The 16766-nt window shown below is 35.2% G+C and overlaps 1 protein-coding gene across 4 annotated transcripts in view; it reads left to right on the top strand.

Annotated features, from left to right (window-relative positions):
- GABRG2 (gamma-aminobutyric acid type A receptor gamma2 subunit) overlaps window positions 1-16766 on the top strand; it is a 97831-nt gene that overhangs the window by 22566 nt on the left and 58499 nt on the right. For 3 of the 4 annotated variants that reach the window (XM_030927908.1, XM_030927907.1, XM_030927906.1), the window contains 5 exons: window positions 4039-4190; window positions 5706-5773; window positions 7835-8055; window positions 11843-11925; window positions 14516-14653. In XM_030927908.1, the coding sequence (XP_030783768.1) occupies window positions 4039-4190; window positions 5706-5773; window positions 7835-8055; window positions 11843-11925; window positions 14516-14653 (662 nt within the window). Of the gene's footprint in view, window positions 1-4038; window positions 4191-5705; window positions 5774-7834; window positions 8056-11842; window positions 11930-13176; window positions 13293-14512; window positions 14654-16766 lie in introns of all 4 variants that reach the window. The other variant, XM_030927905.1, reaches the window with a different exon arrangement.

The following is a 16766-nucleotide window of genomic DNA, read 5'->3' as shown; positions in this document are numbered from 1 at the left end:
CCTTTATTTCTCATCCAAATATTTGCTGTTCTACTATCCTGGGCAATGACTAGATTTTCCTCCTCCACCCCTAAACTTAGACCTTTATTAAATTTATAGAAATCTGAAATACCTAGGTAGAAATTTAAAATTCCAGAAACTGCATGACTAATCTTCACAATGGCAAACATCCAGAATATGTACCAAAATTAAAATGTCTAGAATCTTGTTGAAATTGTGAGCAACCTCTCATTGAACAATCTCTATGCAGTATTTGTTGTGTTTTATAAGCCACTTTTGTTCTTCTAAATAGGATTGATTTTTACTTCTAATTACAAGTATGAATTCATGTTTGTAATCATGGCTAAATTCAAATTATGCATAAAACTGCAATGATGAGAATAAAAATGAATAATCTAATATACAACATGGAGATTCAGATTTAGATCTAAAACAGGAACCTGAGAATTTTTATTTGAAAAAATCCCACCCCGACACATACACGTACATGTACACATACAAGTACATATACACATACACATACACACAGAGCCAGGGATATGTGCCACTGATATAACCACTCTATAACTGAGATCCTCAAATATTAATATGCATATGAATCATTGGTGAAACTTGTTAAAATAGCAATTCTGATTTCAGGGTCTGAGTGGGTCCCAGAGCTCTGCATTTCTGGCAAGCTCCCAGGCGATGTTGCTGCTGTGGCCCCAGGCTCTCAATAAGGTGATTTTCTAACCATCTTTTTGGATGTTTTCAAAGATGAAAACTTCACATTCTTTTCTGACACTATCACTCAGAAACTATCACTCAGATGACAAAAATGTTTTTATTATGGTTAGCTAATCGAAGGATAAGTTTAATTTCAGTTATTTTACTATGTAAGAATATATTTTTAATTATGTGGTACCTGGAGGAGTAATAACTTCTACAGGCCGTTCCATGTAGGTAAGTACCTTTAGCCAGAAGTTCAAATATGTTTGCTCTCTACCCACTCAACTGTTGAGTGAATTCCTCAAATCATTATCAATCTGTTTCTGCCCAGACATTCTTATGGAGCCTACAATTCCACAGAATGTCTCATCTGATGGTAAGACTTCATTATTCCTAGATAGCCTACCTGTGAATGCAGAGATTTTTATGTCCAAAGCACTCGAGAGAAAGAAAAAGCATAATTTTAATAAAAGAAATTCCTTTCTTAAAGACAAATCTGGAAACAATCCCAGATTATGCATCAGCTCCTTTAATTTAGACCTCAGCTGGAAAAACTGTGGAAAAGAATAACTTTATTTATTTATAATGTAGACACTATTATTTTTCTTGCTGACAAACATTTGTTTTTAGTTCTCCTCAGCCCATATTGTATTAAAAATCTTGAAGCAGCATATGTAGATGTAGGGTTTTGGTACATGTTTGGAACTAGTGTTGTAAATCTATCAGTGCCCACTTTATAAAATGATTAGTATAATATTTATAATAATATTTGTTCCATTATTAATGAATTATGCTACTGATTCATTAATAATATAGTAATTGTCATGGACTTATTTTCAGTACTGTGTGTCAGGCACTGTGCTAAGCACTTAAGCATTGTCTTAACCTTACACAAGAATATAATATGAGAACTAATATTAAACCTATTTTAAAGATGAAAACTTTGAGGCTTAGCAAGGTTGAATAACTTCCCCAAAGTCATTAACAGTAAGTGTCAGGCAAGACAAGAATCCAGAAAGCAGAACTAGCATTTCCTGATTCCCAAATATATACTCTTAAGTACTCTATTTTACCTCTCAATGGCTAAGTAGACATCCTGAAGTGTGAAAAAAACTAGGTGATGAATCTGAGGAAATTGTTGGAGCAATTCTGGAAATAGTCTTACTTCTAAAAAAGTATCCCTTATCTTTTCACTTTACGTGTTTTCCCTCCTGGTCTACCAGATAATAGTAATGACGGTAACACAGCACCATTATACTTGACTCATTTATTTGTTGGCATGGGAAGTGTCATAAACAAACAAATCAAACAATTTAGTACATATCCCCTTTTCTTGAAGAAAAATTAATAAGGTGCATACGTCTTATAGACCTGAGAGAGAGACAGAGAGAGAGAGGAGAGAGAGAATGAGACAGATGTTTGAAAAGGCAGTTTTGCATGAACAATTTAAACTGTAATAAATTCTATTACGGTATCTGACGAACCAACCATATTCTTTTCTCAAGAGTTATTGGAGGGATTTGAAAATTACTTTGCCAGAGAGCCTTTTTTTTCTTTCCCTAAACCAGTAAGATTTGGGTCAGAGGATTAAAGTTTTATTAGGCAGAGTTCAGCGGTGCTCTGGAGAAATGATGAATTGAGGCCCAAGAGGGAATTTTTTTTTTTTTTTCTAGCAGCACACTGGCCTCTGCTTGCATGGAGGCTTTTCTCTCTGAGAGCTGACGGAAGCATTGCCCAGCCCAATATACCCACTATGGGCACTGTGTGAAATTAATGCTCCTTTAAATTTCCTATGCTCACTAAAGTGCAAGATGTAAGACACAGTATGTTAGGCCTTTTGCAGATATATTTTCATGATGTTTCCTAGTCATAAAACTTTAAAGGAATGAAAAAAAGAGGTTACTGTAATCACTAAGTTGACCCATGACAGTAATTACTCTTAAGACTTCATCCTCTATCCTTACTTTCAAACCAGATTAATCACATAATCATCTTCTGCAATATTTAGTCATCAAGATCTATATATATGAAGTACATAAAACATATATGTGCATTCATGTGTGCACGCATACATACACACATAGGTATGTATATTTAACTACCTTGTGCATGTATATATACTTGATGACTGAGTACGACTGAAGAAAGGTGATAAATCTGGCTTGAGAATATATGAATGTATGCATTTATTTATTCAAGGTAAATGTGGCAATTACGTCATAGCTGACAAAATTCATTCAATACTATATGCTTAGTAAAATAAGGTAAAGATGGGGGCAGGGGTGGGAAATGTTGTATTTGAAGTTTGTATTTTTTTTTTAATTTTACTCTAAATTACAAAAGTAACCAATATTCATTCGGTGCTGGTAAAAATGAAAATGGCAGATTTTGCAAGGGTGTGCATTGCCCCTGGATCTGGAAAATATCATCATCTTGGCGGGGTTGCCCTGGGACTTGGGTTAGGGGGATTGGTAAGCTATAGGAATTCCAGTCCCCTTCCAGAGTCATTCTCAGGTGGCTTCCAGCCCAGTTGCTGAAGGGGTTTCTGACAGGTTTGGGTATAGCGAATACAATCAAAGAACATTATGTAGCCTTTTGATCAGTTATAACAGGTCACTTCATTTCTATGACTGTAGTATATTAACCATTGGTATGAGTTTCCAGCTTAAAAATATTTGCCATCATAAAGGATGTAACCACATTTTTCTTCATAGTACCCGGTTCTTAACAACCAAAGACAAAAGAACCACCCTTGCCTTCAGTGCTAGTGAGGGGAAAAAATACACGTAAACACCCTGGGGGAAGCAAAGGCAGAGAGACTGAGCTGTCTCCTTAGCATTCAAGTTAGTGGGGAGAGGCATGTCTGGCAGTTTGTGGGAGGGAATCTAATTATCAGTCTCTTACTTTCATTAATAAGTTGAGGCAAGTGAACTCTTCAAAGGAGGAAAGAGGAGACATTATACCTGAATTCTTAGACTACATATGGTCATTTAACCATCACTTTCCCACGAATAGTTTCCTTATAATTCCTTCAGGAGACTGAGAAGTAGACAGAAAGAATATCAAATATGGGAAAAGTAAAAGTAACTGGCAAAACATGGTTTATTTGTACATGGGAGGGCAAAGAATTCTGAAAACCTGAAGTGTGAAATAGTTGAATACATTTAGTCTCCATCTATGCAGTTTAATTAGAATAACCCTCAAGTGAGACTTTTCAGTTTAAACGTTGCTTTAATCCTGTTTTATTTCTTCTTTTCCACTGGTGGTCTGTGGATAAAAGTCAACTTGAGTATACTCTGTATGTTTTTGACCAATATGTTTTTTTCTTAGCTTCACTAGCCAAAAATCTGATGATGACTATGAAGATTATGCTTCTAACAAAACATGGGTCTTGACTCCAAAAGTTCCTGAGGGTGATGTCACTGTCATCTTAAACAATCTGCTGGAAGGATATGACAATAAACTTCGGCCTGATATAGGAGGTTTGTTAAAGTCTTTTGTGTTGTGCTATAGATAGGAGCACATAAACATGTCTACTTTATTAGAAAAAAACCATCAGTGTAGTTCAAGAGCAAGGAAGATTTAAATTATACTTTTTTATATGTTGTAAAAGTAGTGATTAAATAGCATTCTGGCCTAGGAGTGAGAGGAGTGTCAATAAGTTCAAAATGAAGAAATATTATTTTCAAGTGAAGCTTGAGAGCTAGAGGTAGAAATTCAAATATTCCTAGATATCTCAGACAGAAGCTGTAGAAAAAAAAAGCAATGACCCCTTTATGAAGCAACATAAACAAGTCAAACAAGACAATAATAGTTAAGAGTGGATATGTTGTTTACCTGTTGTTGTGTAACAAACAACCAGAAAATCTCAATGACATATGACAACAAACATTTATGAAATACCCCCCTGAGAGATATACTAATCTAGGCTAAAGCAAGCTGGAACTGCTTATTTAGGTGAACCGTACTGTGCATGTTCCTCGTTCTACTCCTGGGACCAGCGCCTAGCTAGGATAACCCTTCTCATAGTAGTAGAAAACAGCCAGAGAGTAAGTAGAATCTCATGAGGCTGAATGTTTAGGCCTAGCACTGGTACACTCACTTTTGTATATATATTATTAGCCAAAGCCAATCAGATGATCCAGCCCAAAGTCGAGAGGTGGAGGAATAGCCTCACCCAGGAGAAGGCAAGAATGTGAATGCTGGTTATAGACAATTCGGTCCACCACGGTGAGTTAGGACATGACACTTTCAAGGAAAAAAATAAAGAAGAGACTAACGCTCCTGTTTTTCATTAAATGTTAAATAAAAATGGGGACCATGCATTTAGTCATGGATATTATACTACAGATTTTTAATATCAGTCTTCTCTGACAAATAGGTGTGTAATGGGTTTCCATATGGTTTTCTCATATTATCTGTGGTATCACAGTGTACAATAAATCATCAAGGAAGATTAATTTTGTGTTGGTGAGAAGTGTGTGAGGATAATGTGGTAATTAAAGGAATCAACAGGGAACTGTGATCCAAAACCAATTTATATTACCAGTTTGCTCTTTATGTCCATTTCATGTTCTGAATGCATATTTTTTCTGAGTTATTAAGCAATTATTTTTCTATATGGGTCAAGTCAGGGACATGCTCAAGTCAGTTTCAGAGCTTGAAGGAAACATGGTAAAATTCACGATATCTGAGAGAAAGATGGAGAAAAGCCAAGAGAAGCATTTTCTAATTTATTCATTTTTATGTTAGTTTTAAAAGGATAATTGGTTTCAAAATTCTACTATGCGTGCTTATTGCATGTGCATGCTTTAAAAAGATATTTCTTTGAAAACAAAATAGCTATTCAAATGTGGTGAATTAGTAACTGGTACCAATTTAGTTGTGAATAAATTACTTCTAATGTAGCTAAATAAATCTATTCTAGAAAACAAAGATTGAAACATTAAAATCTTGCACCTGTCTACGTGCACACATTTCTATGTTTCTCTTTACAGTGAAACCAACATTAATTCACACAGACATGTATGTGAATAGCATTGGTCCAGTGAACGCTATCAATATGGTGAGTTTCCAAGTAAAATTCTTTGTCTATTTTATTATCATGTTTGAGAGAAAATGTGATGTCATGGAAATAGCAAGAAACATGCCAGCAAGTTTAAGTTTAAAACTTTAGAAGTGAAAGACAGTCATCCAGATCTTTTTTTTCTTGTAATATGAAGATAACTAAATGTTAACTATTTTTGTTATGAGAATTAAGTAGGATTATATATATAATTAATTTGTGTAAATACGCTATGCTGTTGAAATTCATCAATCGGTGTTTACTTGCCAAGTGCTACTGACTACAAAATAGGATATAGTACTCAAATACTTATTAGAATATTGATAGTTTGGTTCAAATCAGAAATGTTTCTCAGATAAAATAGTGTGTCAGATGTAATAATAAAAGTAATTCTGTTCTTATGTAACACTTTCTACCCAAATGTGAAATACAAAACTAGACTGGAGTCCAAAATATCATATAATAGAGAACATAAAATAGAGTAGAGCAGAATGAAGTACAACATAACATAATGTAATATAATATTCTATATTATACAATATTATATTTGATATAATATAGTGATACTATAACTTTAAAACCATTTTTACCAAACTAGCAACAGAGATGCTCTGCTAAGTCAGAGAGATTGATATGCCACTTGAGGTGATATACCATCACCTGCATACTCCAAGCTAATAAGTTTGTTTGTTTAATCATTAAACAAATTCTAACTTCTTAATAGCCATAATTCTCAGAATATTCAGAGTTCTGAAATAAATTATAAATATCTAAGAAGTAGAAGCTATATAGATAGTTTATTTAAATGCAGAACTTCAGTCCCCAGAACTGTTCTAGGATCAAAGATTGTGAAATATTAGTTTTAAGACTCAAAGTTTTTTATTCATGGCTTTTCTTGCCAAAATGTAGAATCTAAATTAATTAATTATTCTTTCTACTGCCACATCACTAATTGGTTGACAAAGGATTTCATAAAACAGGTTCTTTCCTCATTACTCGTAGACTGTAAAAAGGAAACTAAATGGTGAACAAGGGTAGAGTGGCTTTCCGGGGTAGAAATGTAGCTAATCACAACGACACCCAGTGGGAGGTGGTGCAAGGAAAGAAAACAGAACAATGTGAATGAGACAAAAGACTCAGGCCTAATGATCTGAATTTCACACCATATCTGCTTTTTTTTTTTACTGAAGTAAAGCACTCTCCAGTTTAGTGATATGTATACTTGATGGAAATAATTACAGTAATTTGTCAGTATAGCATTCAAGAATGCATTTTGTAATAGAGATTAGCACAGTATTAGAAATTATTTTTAATTGTTAATTTCATCTTGTTTAGAGAAAAGAACATTACAAGTAAATAGTGAAAAAAAAAACCCTCTTCTTGGGTGTGTGCTCTCTGCCAGGCGTGATGCAAAGCACCTTTTGTTGATTCCCTTTTTCTATCCTAACACAGCCTACCCAGTTAGGTTCTTTATGATCCCCATTTTAATATAGGCCAACTGAGTTTCCAGATCTCCTGCTTAGGACTTTCTTGCATATTCTGTACTTTGTTTCACTCTATAGCTATGGTTCTGAATCTGGACTTTTTTTTCCCTTTCAGGGGATGTTTGACTGTGTCTGAAGGCAATTTTAGCTGTCATTACTTGGCAACATTGAGTGTGGGTTTGTGGTTTGCTACTGTCATCTAAGGAGTAGAGGCTAGGAATGCTTCTAAACATCCTACAATGCACGAGACAGTTCTCACAGCAAGGAACTAGCTAGCTCAAAACAACACAACGCTCTGCTCTATAGACATGGAAAGTAAAGGATTGTATCAAAGCTCTGCTCTTTTGCCAGAACTCACTTAGACAGGTCTACTTTTTCATAAAAGTATCGAACATATCTATAAAAGATGGGTGAAATGGTAATCTCCTCAGCAAAACTCTAGCTTTCTTTTGGATTATTCAAAGCCAAGATAGCTTTGCTTCGGATTGGCAAAGAGAACAGGAATGAAATATACAAATATTCAACAACATAGTCTTACTGTGTACAAATTTTCTGTTTTATCATTTTATTAAAACAGGAATACACTATTGATATATTTTTTGCGCAAACATGGTATGATCGACGTTTGAAATTTAACAGCACCATTAAAGTCCTCCGATTGAACAGCAACATGGTGGGGAAAATCTGGATTCCAGACACTTTCTTCAGAAACTCCAAAAAGGCTGATGCACACTGGATCACCACCCCCAACAGGATGCTGAGAATTTGGAATGATGGTCGAGTGCTCTATACCCTAAGGTATTCTTTTGCAAAAGGAAAGGAGTAATTGTTAGGAAGAAAACAAACAAACAAACAAACACAAAATGCAGTCACAAGTCAAAAAAAAAAAAAAAAAAGAAAGAAAGAAAGAAAGAAATGTCAAGACTACGTCTTGGTTGGCATGTTATCAAATAGTATATGACATCACAACAGTTTTTTTCTTTCTGCTATCAATGAGATTTATCAAAGCACTAATTATAGGCAAAGCTTATTTTTCCACAGCTGTTGTGTAAACCTTTTTTTTTCTCACAACTGACCTGAAATTTCCTTTGTCTTGCAAGATCATCTGACCTTTGCCCCTGTCTTGGCTTTTTGTGTGTTTGCGTGTTCTGGTACTTTAGAACACAAAAATTAAAACATAACTGGTCATCCTTGGAACTGCCACCTCTTATGCTTGGAAATATGTTCATTTCCAAAGAAATAGTTGCTAAAAGAGAATTTTCGATGTGTATGTCTCCATACATTCTTCTCTTTTTAGCTTCACAATAGCAAGCACCTAGAATCTATTATCTTTCATCTCCTGGCACCCCACTTCCCATTATGTTAATAGGCTGTTTAACTTAATTTATTGTCTATCTTGGGAATAGACATACTTGGGAGAAAGTTGAAGGAGCTATCTTTCAGCCTCTGAAATTAAATTTTGAAATTAGAGTAAAATGCTACTTTAATAAAATAATCATTTTATGCCATTATCGTAGCACTTCATACTTTGCATTTAAAACATTTTTTACGGCTGGGCGCGGTGGCTCAAGCCTGTAATCCCAGCACTTTGGGAGGCCGAGGCGGGTAGATCACGAGGTCAGGAGATCGAGACCCTCCTGGCTAACACGGTGAAACCCCGTCTCTACTAAAAATACAAAAAACTAGCCGGGTGAAGTGGCGGGCGCCTGTAGTCCCAGCTACTCGGAGGCTGAGGCGGGAGAATGGCGGGAACCCGGGAGGCGGAGCTTGCAGTGAGCCGAGATGGCGCCACTGCACTCCAGCCTGGGCGACACAGCGAGACTCCGTCTCAAAAAAAAAAAACATTTTTTACATTGAAGTTTCTCATTGGTGGGAGTACATTATTAGATAAAATAATAGGTGAGTACATAGTCTTAGGAATCAGACATCTGACTTTGGTTCTTAGCTCTCTGTCTTACTATCTGCAGGAACTAGGGCAACTCTTCAGCATTTCTATATAAAGGGACTTAGGGGCAGCTATCTGGTAGGAGGACTTTTGGTGTTAGAAGCTTTGTTTGCATAGTAAGCATGATGTTTTTACATGGTTACATTTTTATTTAGGAAAATTAAGTGAGAACTGATGGAAATTATTGGGAAAGAAAGCACAACCACACTGTCCCACCCTGTACCGCCTCTCCCCCACCCTTGGCAGCACAACTGAGCACTCTTTTACCTTCATTTCTTTAATTTCTATAAAACAGAGATACTTATTCTGACCTTGTGGAGTTGCTACAAGGACAAAATAGGGTGATAAGTAAAGTGATCAACATAGAGCCTGATACATAGTAAATACAGAAAAATTAAAATTATTTATACATTTTAATCAAAATAAGAATAATGCAATTCTAAATCTTCGTATCTGAGAACTTCTAGCTTCAAATGATTCATGTTAAATGTGCTTGCTCAACATACAAAATATAATACTTGAAAGTGGCTCCAAAATCTTTATCAATTATATCAGTTATTAGAAAGAGCCACAATTCCAAAATAAATTCATTCCAGGCATTTTATATTCATCATGGCGTTCGTAAACTTAGAGATATAGTAATAACTGAATTTTTATTTATTTATTTATTTATTTAGAGATAGGGTCTCACTCTGTCACCCAGGCTGGAGTGCAGTGGCATGATCTGGGTTCACTGCAACCCCTGCCTCCCAGAGGTTCAAGTGATCTTCCCACCTCGGCTTCCCGAGTGGCTATGACCACAGTCACGTGCCACTACACCCTGCTAAGAATTTTTCGTATTTTTTTGTAGAGATGGTCTCACTATGTTGCCCACGTAGTCTTGAACTCCTGGGTTCAAGCAGTCCGCAACTCAGTCTCCCAAAGTCTGGGGATTATAGGTGTCAGCCATCTCATCTGGCCAATGCCTGAATTTAGAATCTAGTGGGTACAAAATTCCCCCGATACATCAGAGCTCAGTCCAGCTTTCGAAATATGAAGTCAATCATACTATCTTAAGTGTCTTTATTGTTCTTATAACATTGTAGTCATTTTTGGACTTAATTTGTGGAATCACTACATTAGCTAATTATGAAAGCCACCTCAAAAGTGTCACTAATGGAGATTCAATCAAAGCTTGAATGGTTACCAGTCTATATAGAGAGACGATTTTGTTCTGGCTATCTAAAAAGAGCTATGAGTGTGTTTGTGTTTTTCTGCATGCCCAAAGACATTTAGATCTGTATCTATGTTTGTATCTGCAATTATATTATTTTCAATTTTAATAATTCCAGTTTAATTTGGAGTAGTAACACTAATAAAATGTCAAATTTAATTGTAGCTTCCTTTATGACTAAAACTATTCTTGCCTTTGAAGAGCATATAAATGTATAGTAACAATGATTAAAGCCTCCAGTTTTGAAGGTAGATAATCCTGGGCCCAAATTTCAACTGTGCCTCTAGTTATGTTACTTTGGACAAGTTCAGGTACAATAAATGCATGATAATACTTGTTAAATGAGGAAACAATTCACTCTACCCAGTGCTTCATAGTTAATTAAGGGCTCAATAATTATTAAATATATTTTAACATCAGTAATTGCTCCGTTATATCATAGAATGATAGATTCTTAATTCTTTTCAATTAAAAGTTATACTAATTGGAAAATCTCTTAAAAACAAATTTCCCTAAAATAATACTTTTATTATATCAACAATAATATCTATACAATGTAAGAAATATAGCTAAAAATATGAAATTTAAAAACTCATCAACCCATTACCATTACAATTTGAGACTGTATTCATACTTACCCAAAGGTGGTAAAGACATCTGACTTTCAAATCTTCTCCCTCCTGGAGTTCCAGCCCAGGACTTGAGACTGAGAAAATCTGTATGCTTTAACAAGCACTAACTAATAAGACTTAAACTAATTAAGATTTATTGGCAAACATTTTTCAAATATGTCTGTGTATGTGCATTTAACATTTATTGTATTCCATTAGATATTCTTCTACTCTATAATACCTATTTAATGACATCCTCTAGAATATCCTATTTAGTGACAGTGTAGTGTAGAATGAATGCCACACCACTGAGCAACACAGGTATTTTTAAACTCACCTTTAGCAATTAAAGCTAACAGCGAACAAGTTCTTACAAACAGAAGGTCCTGCTTTAATTATCAGATAAGATCTTAGAATTATCAACATTCATTTACATGCAAACAGTAAATGAGCTTACGTTCTTAAAACAGTTGGTTCTGTTAAATATATTCACTGAGCAGTTTCACGTGAGCAATTAATTTGCAAAGAGAAAAACCAAAACCAAAAACTTAAGTGATCATAAATTTTCAATAAATATAGTTGAGGTAAGTGAGGTGCCATTATTTGGTCTGTGAAAATGAACAGACTACATTAAGTCTTATGTAATATTTTCCTGGACTTGGTGGATATCTTCATTGGGGATTACTTTGTGTTTTCAATCAGAATGTGAGATATTCTCTTCAAAAAAAAAAAAAAAATAAATCATTAAAATTGTGCAAATTTACAATTTAAAATTATGTCTAAAATCCATCTTATGTTTAATATCTTCCTACTTAGGTTGACAATTGATGCCGAGTGCCAATTACAATTGCACAACTTCCCAATGGATGAACACTCCTGTCCCTTGGAGTTCTCCAGTTGTAAGTAATATTCCTTTTCCATTTGTATCCTCCCTCACTTACAGTCTTTCTGATTTCCATGTTGATTAATTGAAAGAAACATAACGAATTTCAAAGTTGTATTAAGTTATGTTACTGACTTCAATGATTTTGACCATCTCTTTCATCCTAATCTCAGCTTGCTCTGATTAGGGTGATTCCTGCAAAAGAAGGACTTATTTTATTAAGAATTACAAATAGGTTTCATTGAGTTGCATACTTTTAATATATTGGTTGCCTAGAGCCTTGTGTGTGTGTGTGTGTGTGTGTGTGTGTAACGGATTGTAAGGCCAACGCTGGACTCAATAGAAAGGGTGCAATCTTTAATTATATATCCTCTTCCTTTCTCTCCTATGGGCCTAGGAAGGGACTATAGCAGCACATTGCTAGTTAAGGTCTGCCCCACAGCAAAATCATTTCATTGATAAAATATATGTGAACTACTATTTGACACACAATAAGATCAAATATAAAACCATTATTTTTCTATTTATTATTTTTATCAGATAGATAATAGAATGTAGCAAGAGGATCCATGATGATCTAACGCAGATTATGCTTTAGTAACCTTTACAGATATTTTCTGCCTGAACCAAAGTCAAGCAAACTTAAATTTCCCAAAACGTTTTCCTTACTATTTGTTCAGCATCCATGAAAGGTCAATCACTTCTTTTATAATTTTTGTCTGCCAGTTGTGCATATTGGACAGAATAAAAATCTGATTATAGATTTTAAAATTATGTTTGTAGAAAGGTAATTTCTCAACCAGGGGGTCCACTAAGTCATAGTAATCACAGTTTGAAAAAAGTTGATGATCAGAGAAGTAATCACGTGTTTATCACTTCATCAATACCAGAGAAAAACAGAGGAAAAAATCACTGTACATCATATTTATCTAGAAAAATTCTCATTATAAAACTTATTTCATGTTTTACTGAATCAAAGAATAAAATATATTTAATTGTAAAGTTAAGGTTTCCCTGAGTTTTAGAGAGATTAGCTTTCCTTGCTTTTAATTTTCCAAGTGGGTCTACTTCTTTCTTGTGTCAGCTAAAACCCAAGAACTGTTGATTTCTGTGCCATCAGGCGGCCAGTTGAAAATGGTCCTCTGAACCCAACCACAATTTAACATTACTTATTGCTATCTGAACAATTCAGTTACCGGCACATTCTCTGCACAAAGTTGCCTCATATCATCATTGTTTGTTGTTTTGTTTTGTTGTTTTTGACAAGATCTCATTCTGTTGCCCAGGCTGGAGTGTGCAGTGGTGTGATTTCGTCTCGCTGCAGCCTTTGCTTCTGGGGCTCGAGTGATCCTTCCACCTCGGCCTCCAGAGTAGCTGGGATTTTAGGAATGCACCACCATACCCAGCTAATTTTTTTATTTTTTGTAGAGATGGGGCTTCGCCATGTTGCCCAGGCTGGATATTACCACTGTTTTCCTCAATTTTCATCACATCCTATCATACCCCTCTCCATCCCCTGCAATAGTTCTCTACAGACTCTTTTTTTCCTCCCTCTTTAATTAATATAAACATATAATAGATAAGACTGCATCAAAGGGAACAGACAGGAGGAACTATGTGGAATTTTATTCCAAGTACTCAATCAGTGTTCATAATCAAAGTAATCTTTACATGCCATTATTATTTATTATCACATAATAATTAGCATTATTAGTACACAAACTGTTAAAATGGTTTCTGGTTTTCATTTATTTTCTTGAAAAAGTTAATTCTGCAGTTGACTTCATAATAATATTTGTCCATTCAACAAATATACATTGACCATCAATTCCATGAGATAAGTACTATTATCCTCCCTATAAGGGAAAAAACAATTTAAGAGGAAAAATATACACTTATCCAAGGTAGAATGGCTGGGAAATGGTACTCATAACCACTACTTTATCTCACCTGCCAGTGTGATGTTTTCAACGAACACTTTCTGTCCTATTAGTACAAGCTCATTGATATCGTCCTCTTAGCATTTCTACTTACTACTACTTTTAATTGTGTATTTCTGTGTATATTAAAATTGAGTCCTGACAAATTGAGAAAGAAAGATAATAAATAGTTTAGCTTATTTTTTCCAACTATCATCCACCTCAAATGCATTCTTTGGAGAAGTTTTGAGTCTGCTCTGTCTTACTATTTTCTGTTTCTATGTGACTCAAAATCTTGCTCTATTAACTGTCTTTCGCTGTGATACAAGACTTTGTATTTCTACCATTTATTATGGACTGGTCAGTTGGTATGCACTATTCCAGATGATGGAAAGCATGCATATGGCATATATAAAACCACATGTAGTAAACCTTCTATGTCATTTAAATTATTTTCAAGAGTAAATTTGACCTTTGGAGTTTTGAATCTTACTTCCCATTAGGATGCAATGTCATTGTAATTTATGTCCTCACTGCAATGCCCTTTGGTCCAAGATCCTCATCTAGCTTGTAACTATCTTTCTCAGTCTTTACCTCAGTGTCATGTTCGTAGAAGATTGTTGCTATATATTGCTACATATGCTAATTATAATCATTTTTAATGTGAGCTTTCCTATCTCATGGCAGATGGCTATCCACGTGAAGAAATTGTTTATCAATGGAAGCGAAGTTCTGTTGAAGTGGGTGACACAAGATCCTGGAGGCTTTATCAGTTCTCATTTGTTGGTCTAAGAAATACCACTGAAGTAGTGAAGACAACTTCTGGTAAGATGCATTTGCAAAGAATTCCAAGTGACCTTTCCAGAGTTGAAATTTTGGTATATATGATTTAGAAGGTTTTCCAATACCTCTCTATGAATGATAATCAGAAAATTAAATGAAGTGTTTTAATTTTCTAGAGAAAATTATAATTGAAATTCAAGTAGAATAGATAAATATAAATATATTCTACCAGTTTGGGCAAATTGGATTCAAATTGGATTAGTAAATTATTCCCTAATTTATTTAAGGAAAAATGAATACCAATTATGAAAAAAGAAAATATTTATTAGGAGTACTGTTTTTAGAAAGTATGTTTCATAATGTACTGAAATCGCCACATTTCACACAGGAAGAGTGAATTTTTTACAAATGCAGAAAAGTGAGCATAGTGGATATGGACCCATTCTCCATTCAGTACTTTAATATTTTAAACTTATCCATCAGTGGATAACAGAATAATTCTTGAGTATCAGAGAGGATTGGGTTCAAATCCCAGTTGCATCCGTTATAAGCTATAGACATCGGGCAAATGTATTGAATCTCTGAGATCAGCTTTTCCAGATGCCTAATGTGCATTTAAAAAATTGCATCACAGGGAGACAGTGTTTATGCAAAATATAAATAAAATGAAATGCTTAGAATGATAGCTGGCACTTAGTGAAGGCTTGGTCAATAGTAGGTCTTACTAATATTAATTATGATTATCAGATGTGCATGATAATATGGTCAGGAATTGAGATTTATTTTAAGACAAGCTAAAAGTAAACATTTTTATATTAAATCTCATGACTTCTAATAGTATCAATTATTAATTTAAAACTCTATGTCGGGCAACTTAGATACATTTCCAGACCAGATCTATCTCATGAGTGGCCAGTTTCAACTCTCAACAATGCTGCTTACATCCTCTGTGTAGATTAATCCAACTACTCCTTTTAAAATTATGTTAATTTATATGTTTAAATTTCAAATACAAACATTGTGTTCTCAGCTTACCATCTATTAAGATGTTATTTGAAACATATTTCCAAGAGTTGAGCTGTTTTATGTTGATTTAGTCACAAACACCTGATCATTTTCTAGAACTCATAGGAAATATTTTTTGCATGTGGAATAATTTGGAATCAGGTCTTCATCTACTTTACAGAGAGAAGCAAATAAAGGACCTACACAAAGATGGAAATTTATGATTCTACTTTCAAAAGTACCATCCTCCAAATCAAAGAATTATCTGATTGTAACATTGTTTTGAGCATTTGCAAATGTCTCATAAAGGCTCTTTTATTTGGAAAAAAGAATCTGAAAGAAGGTCATAGTAATGCTTGATTATACTATTTTAAAATGGCCTTCTGTTCCCTTATGCACAAGAAACCTGACCATCAAGTATTAGAACAATTTTTTTTTTTTTTTTTTTTTTTTTTTTTTTTTTTTTTTTTTTTTTTTTTTTTTTTTTAAGAAGGAGTCTCGGTCTGTCTCCAAGGCTGGAGTGCAGTGGCGCGATCTCGGCTCACTGCAAGCTCTGCCTCCCAGGTTCACGCAATTCTCCTGCCTCAGCTTCCCCAGTAGCTGGGACTTTAGGCGCCCGGTACCACGCCCGGCTAATTTTTTATATTTTTTAGTAGAGAGGGTGTTTCACCGTGTTAGCCAGGATGGTCTCGATCTCCCGACCTCTTGATCCGCCCGCCTCGGCCTCCAAAAGTGCTGGAATTACAGGCATGAGCCACCGCGCCCGGCCTCAAACAATCTTTCATTTGATTCAAAAAGGAAAAGTTAAGGATTGCCTTAGAACTGAAGTCGGCCGGGCGCGGTGGCTCAGCCTGTAATCCCAGCACTTTGGGAGGCCGAGACGGGCGGATCACGAGGTCAGGAGATCGAGACCATCCTGGCTAACATGGTGAAACCCCGTCTCTACTAAAAATACAAAAAACTAGCCGGGCGACCTGGTGGGCGCCTGTAGTCCCAGCTACTCGGGAGGCTGAGGCAGGAGAATGGCGTAAACCCGGGAGGCGGAGCTTGCAGTGAGCTGAGATCCGGCCACTGCACTCCAGCCTGGGCGACAGAGCGAGACTCCGTCTCAAAAAAAAAAAAAAAAAGAACTGAAGTCTTCCATCTGCGA

The sequence above is a fragment of the Rhinopithecus roxellana genome, chromosome 3, assembly GCF_007565055.1.
Source record: "Rhinopithecus roxellana isolate Shanxi Qingling chromosome 3, ASM756505v1, whole genome shotgun sequence".
Lineage (NCBI taxonomy): Eukaryota > Metazoa > Chordata > Mammalia > Primates > Cercopithecidae > Rhinopithecus > Rhinopithecus roxellana.
This window is presented reverse-complemented; position numbering and strand designations above follow the sequence as displayed.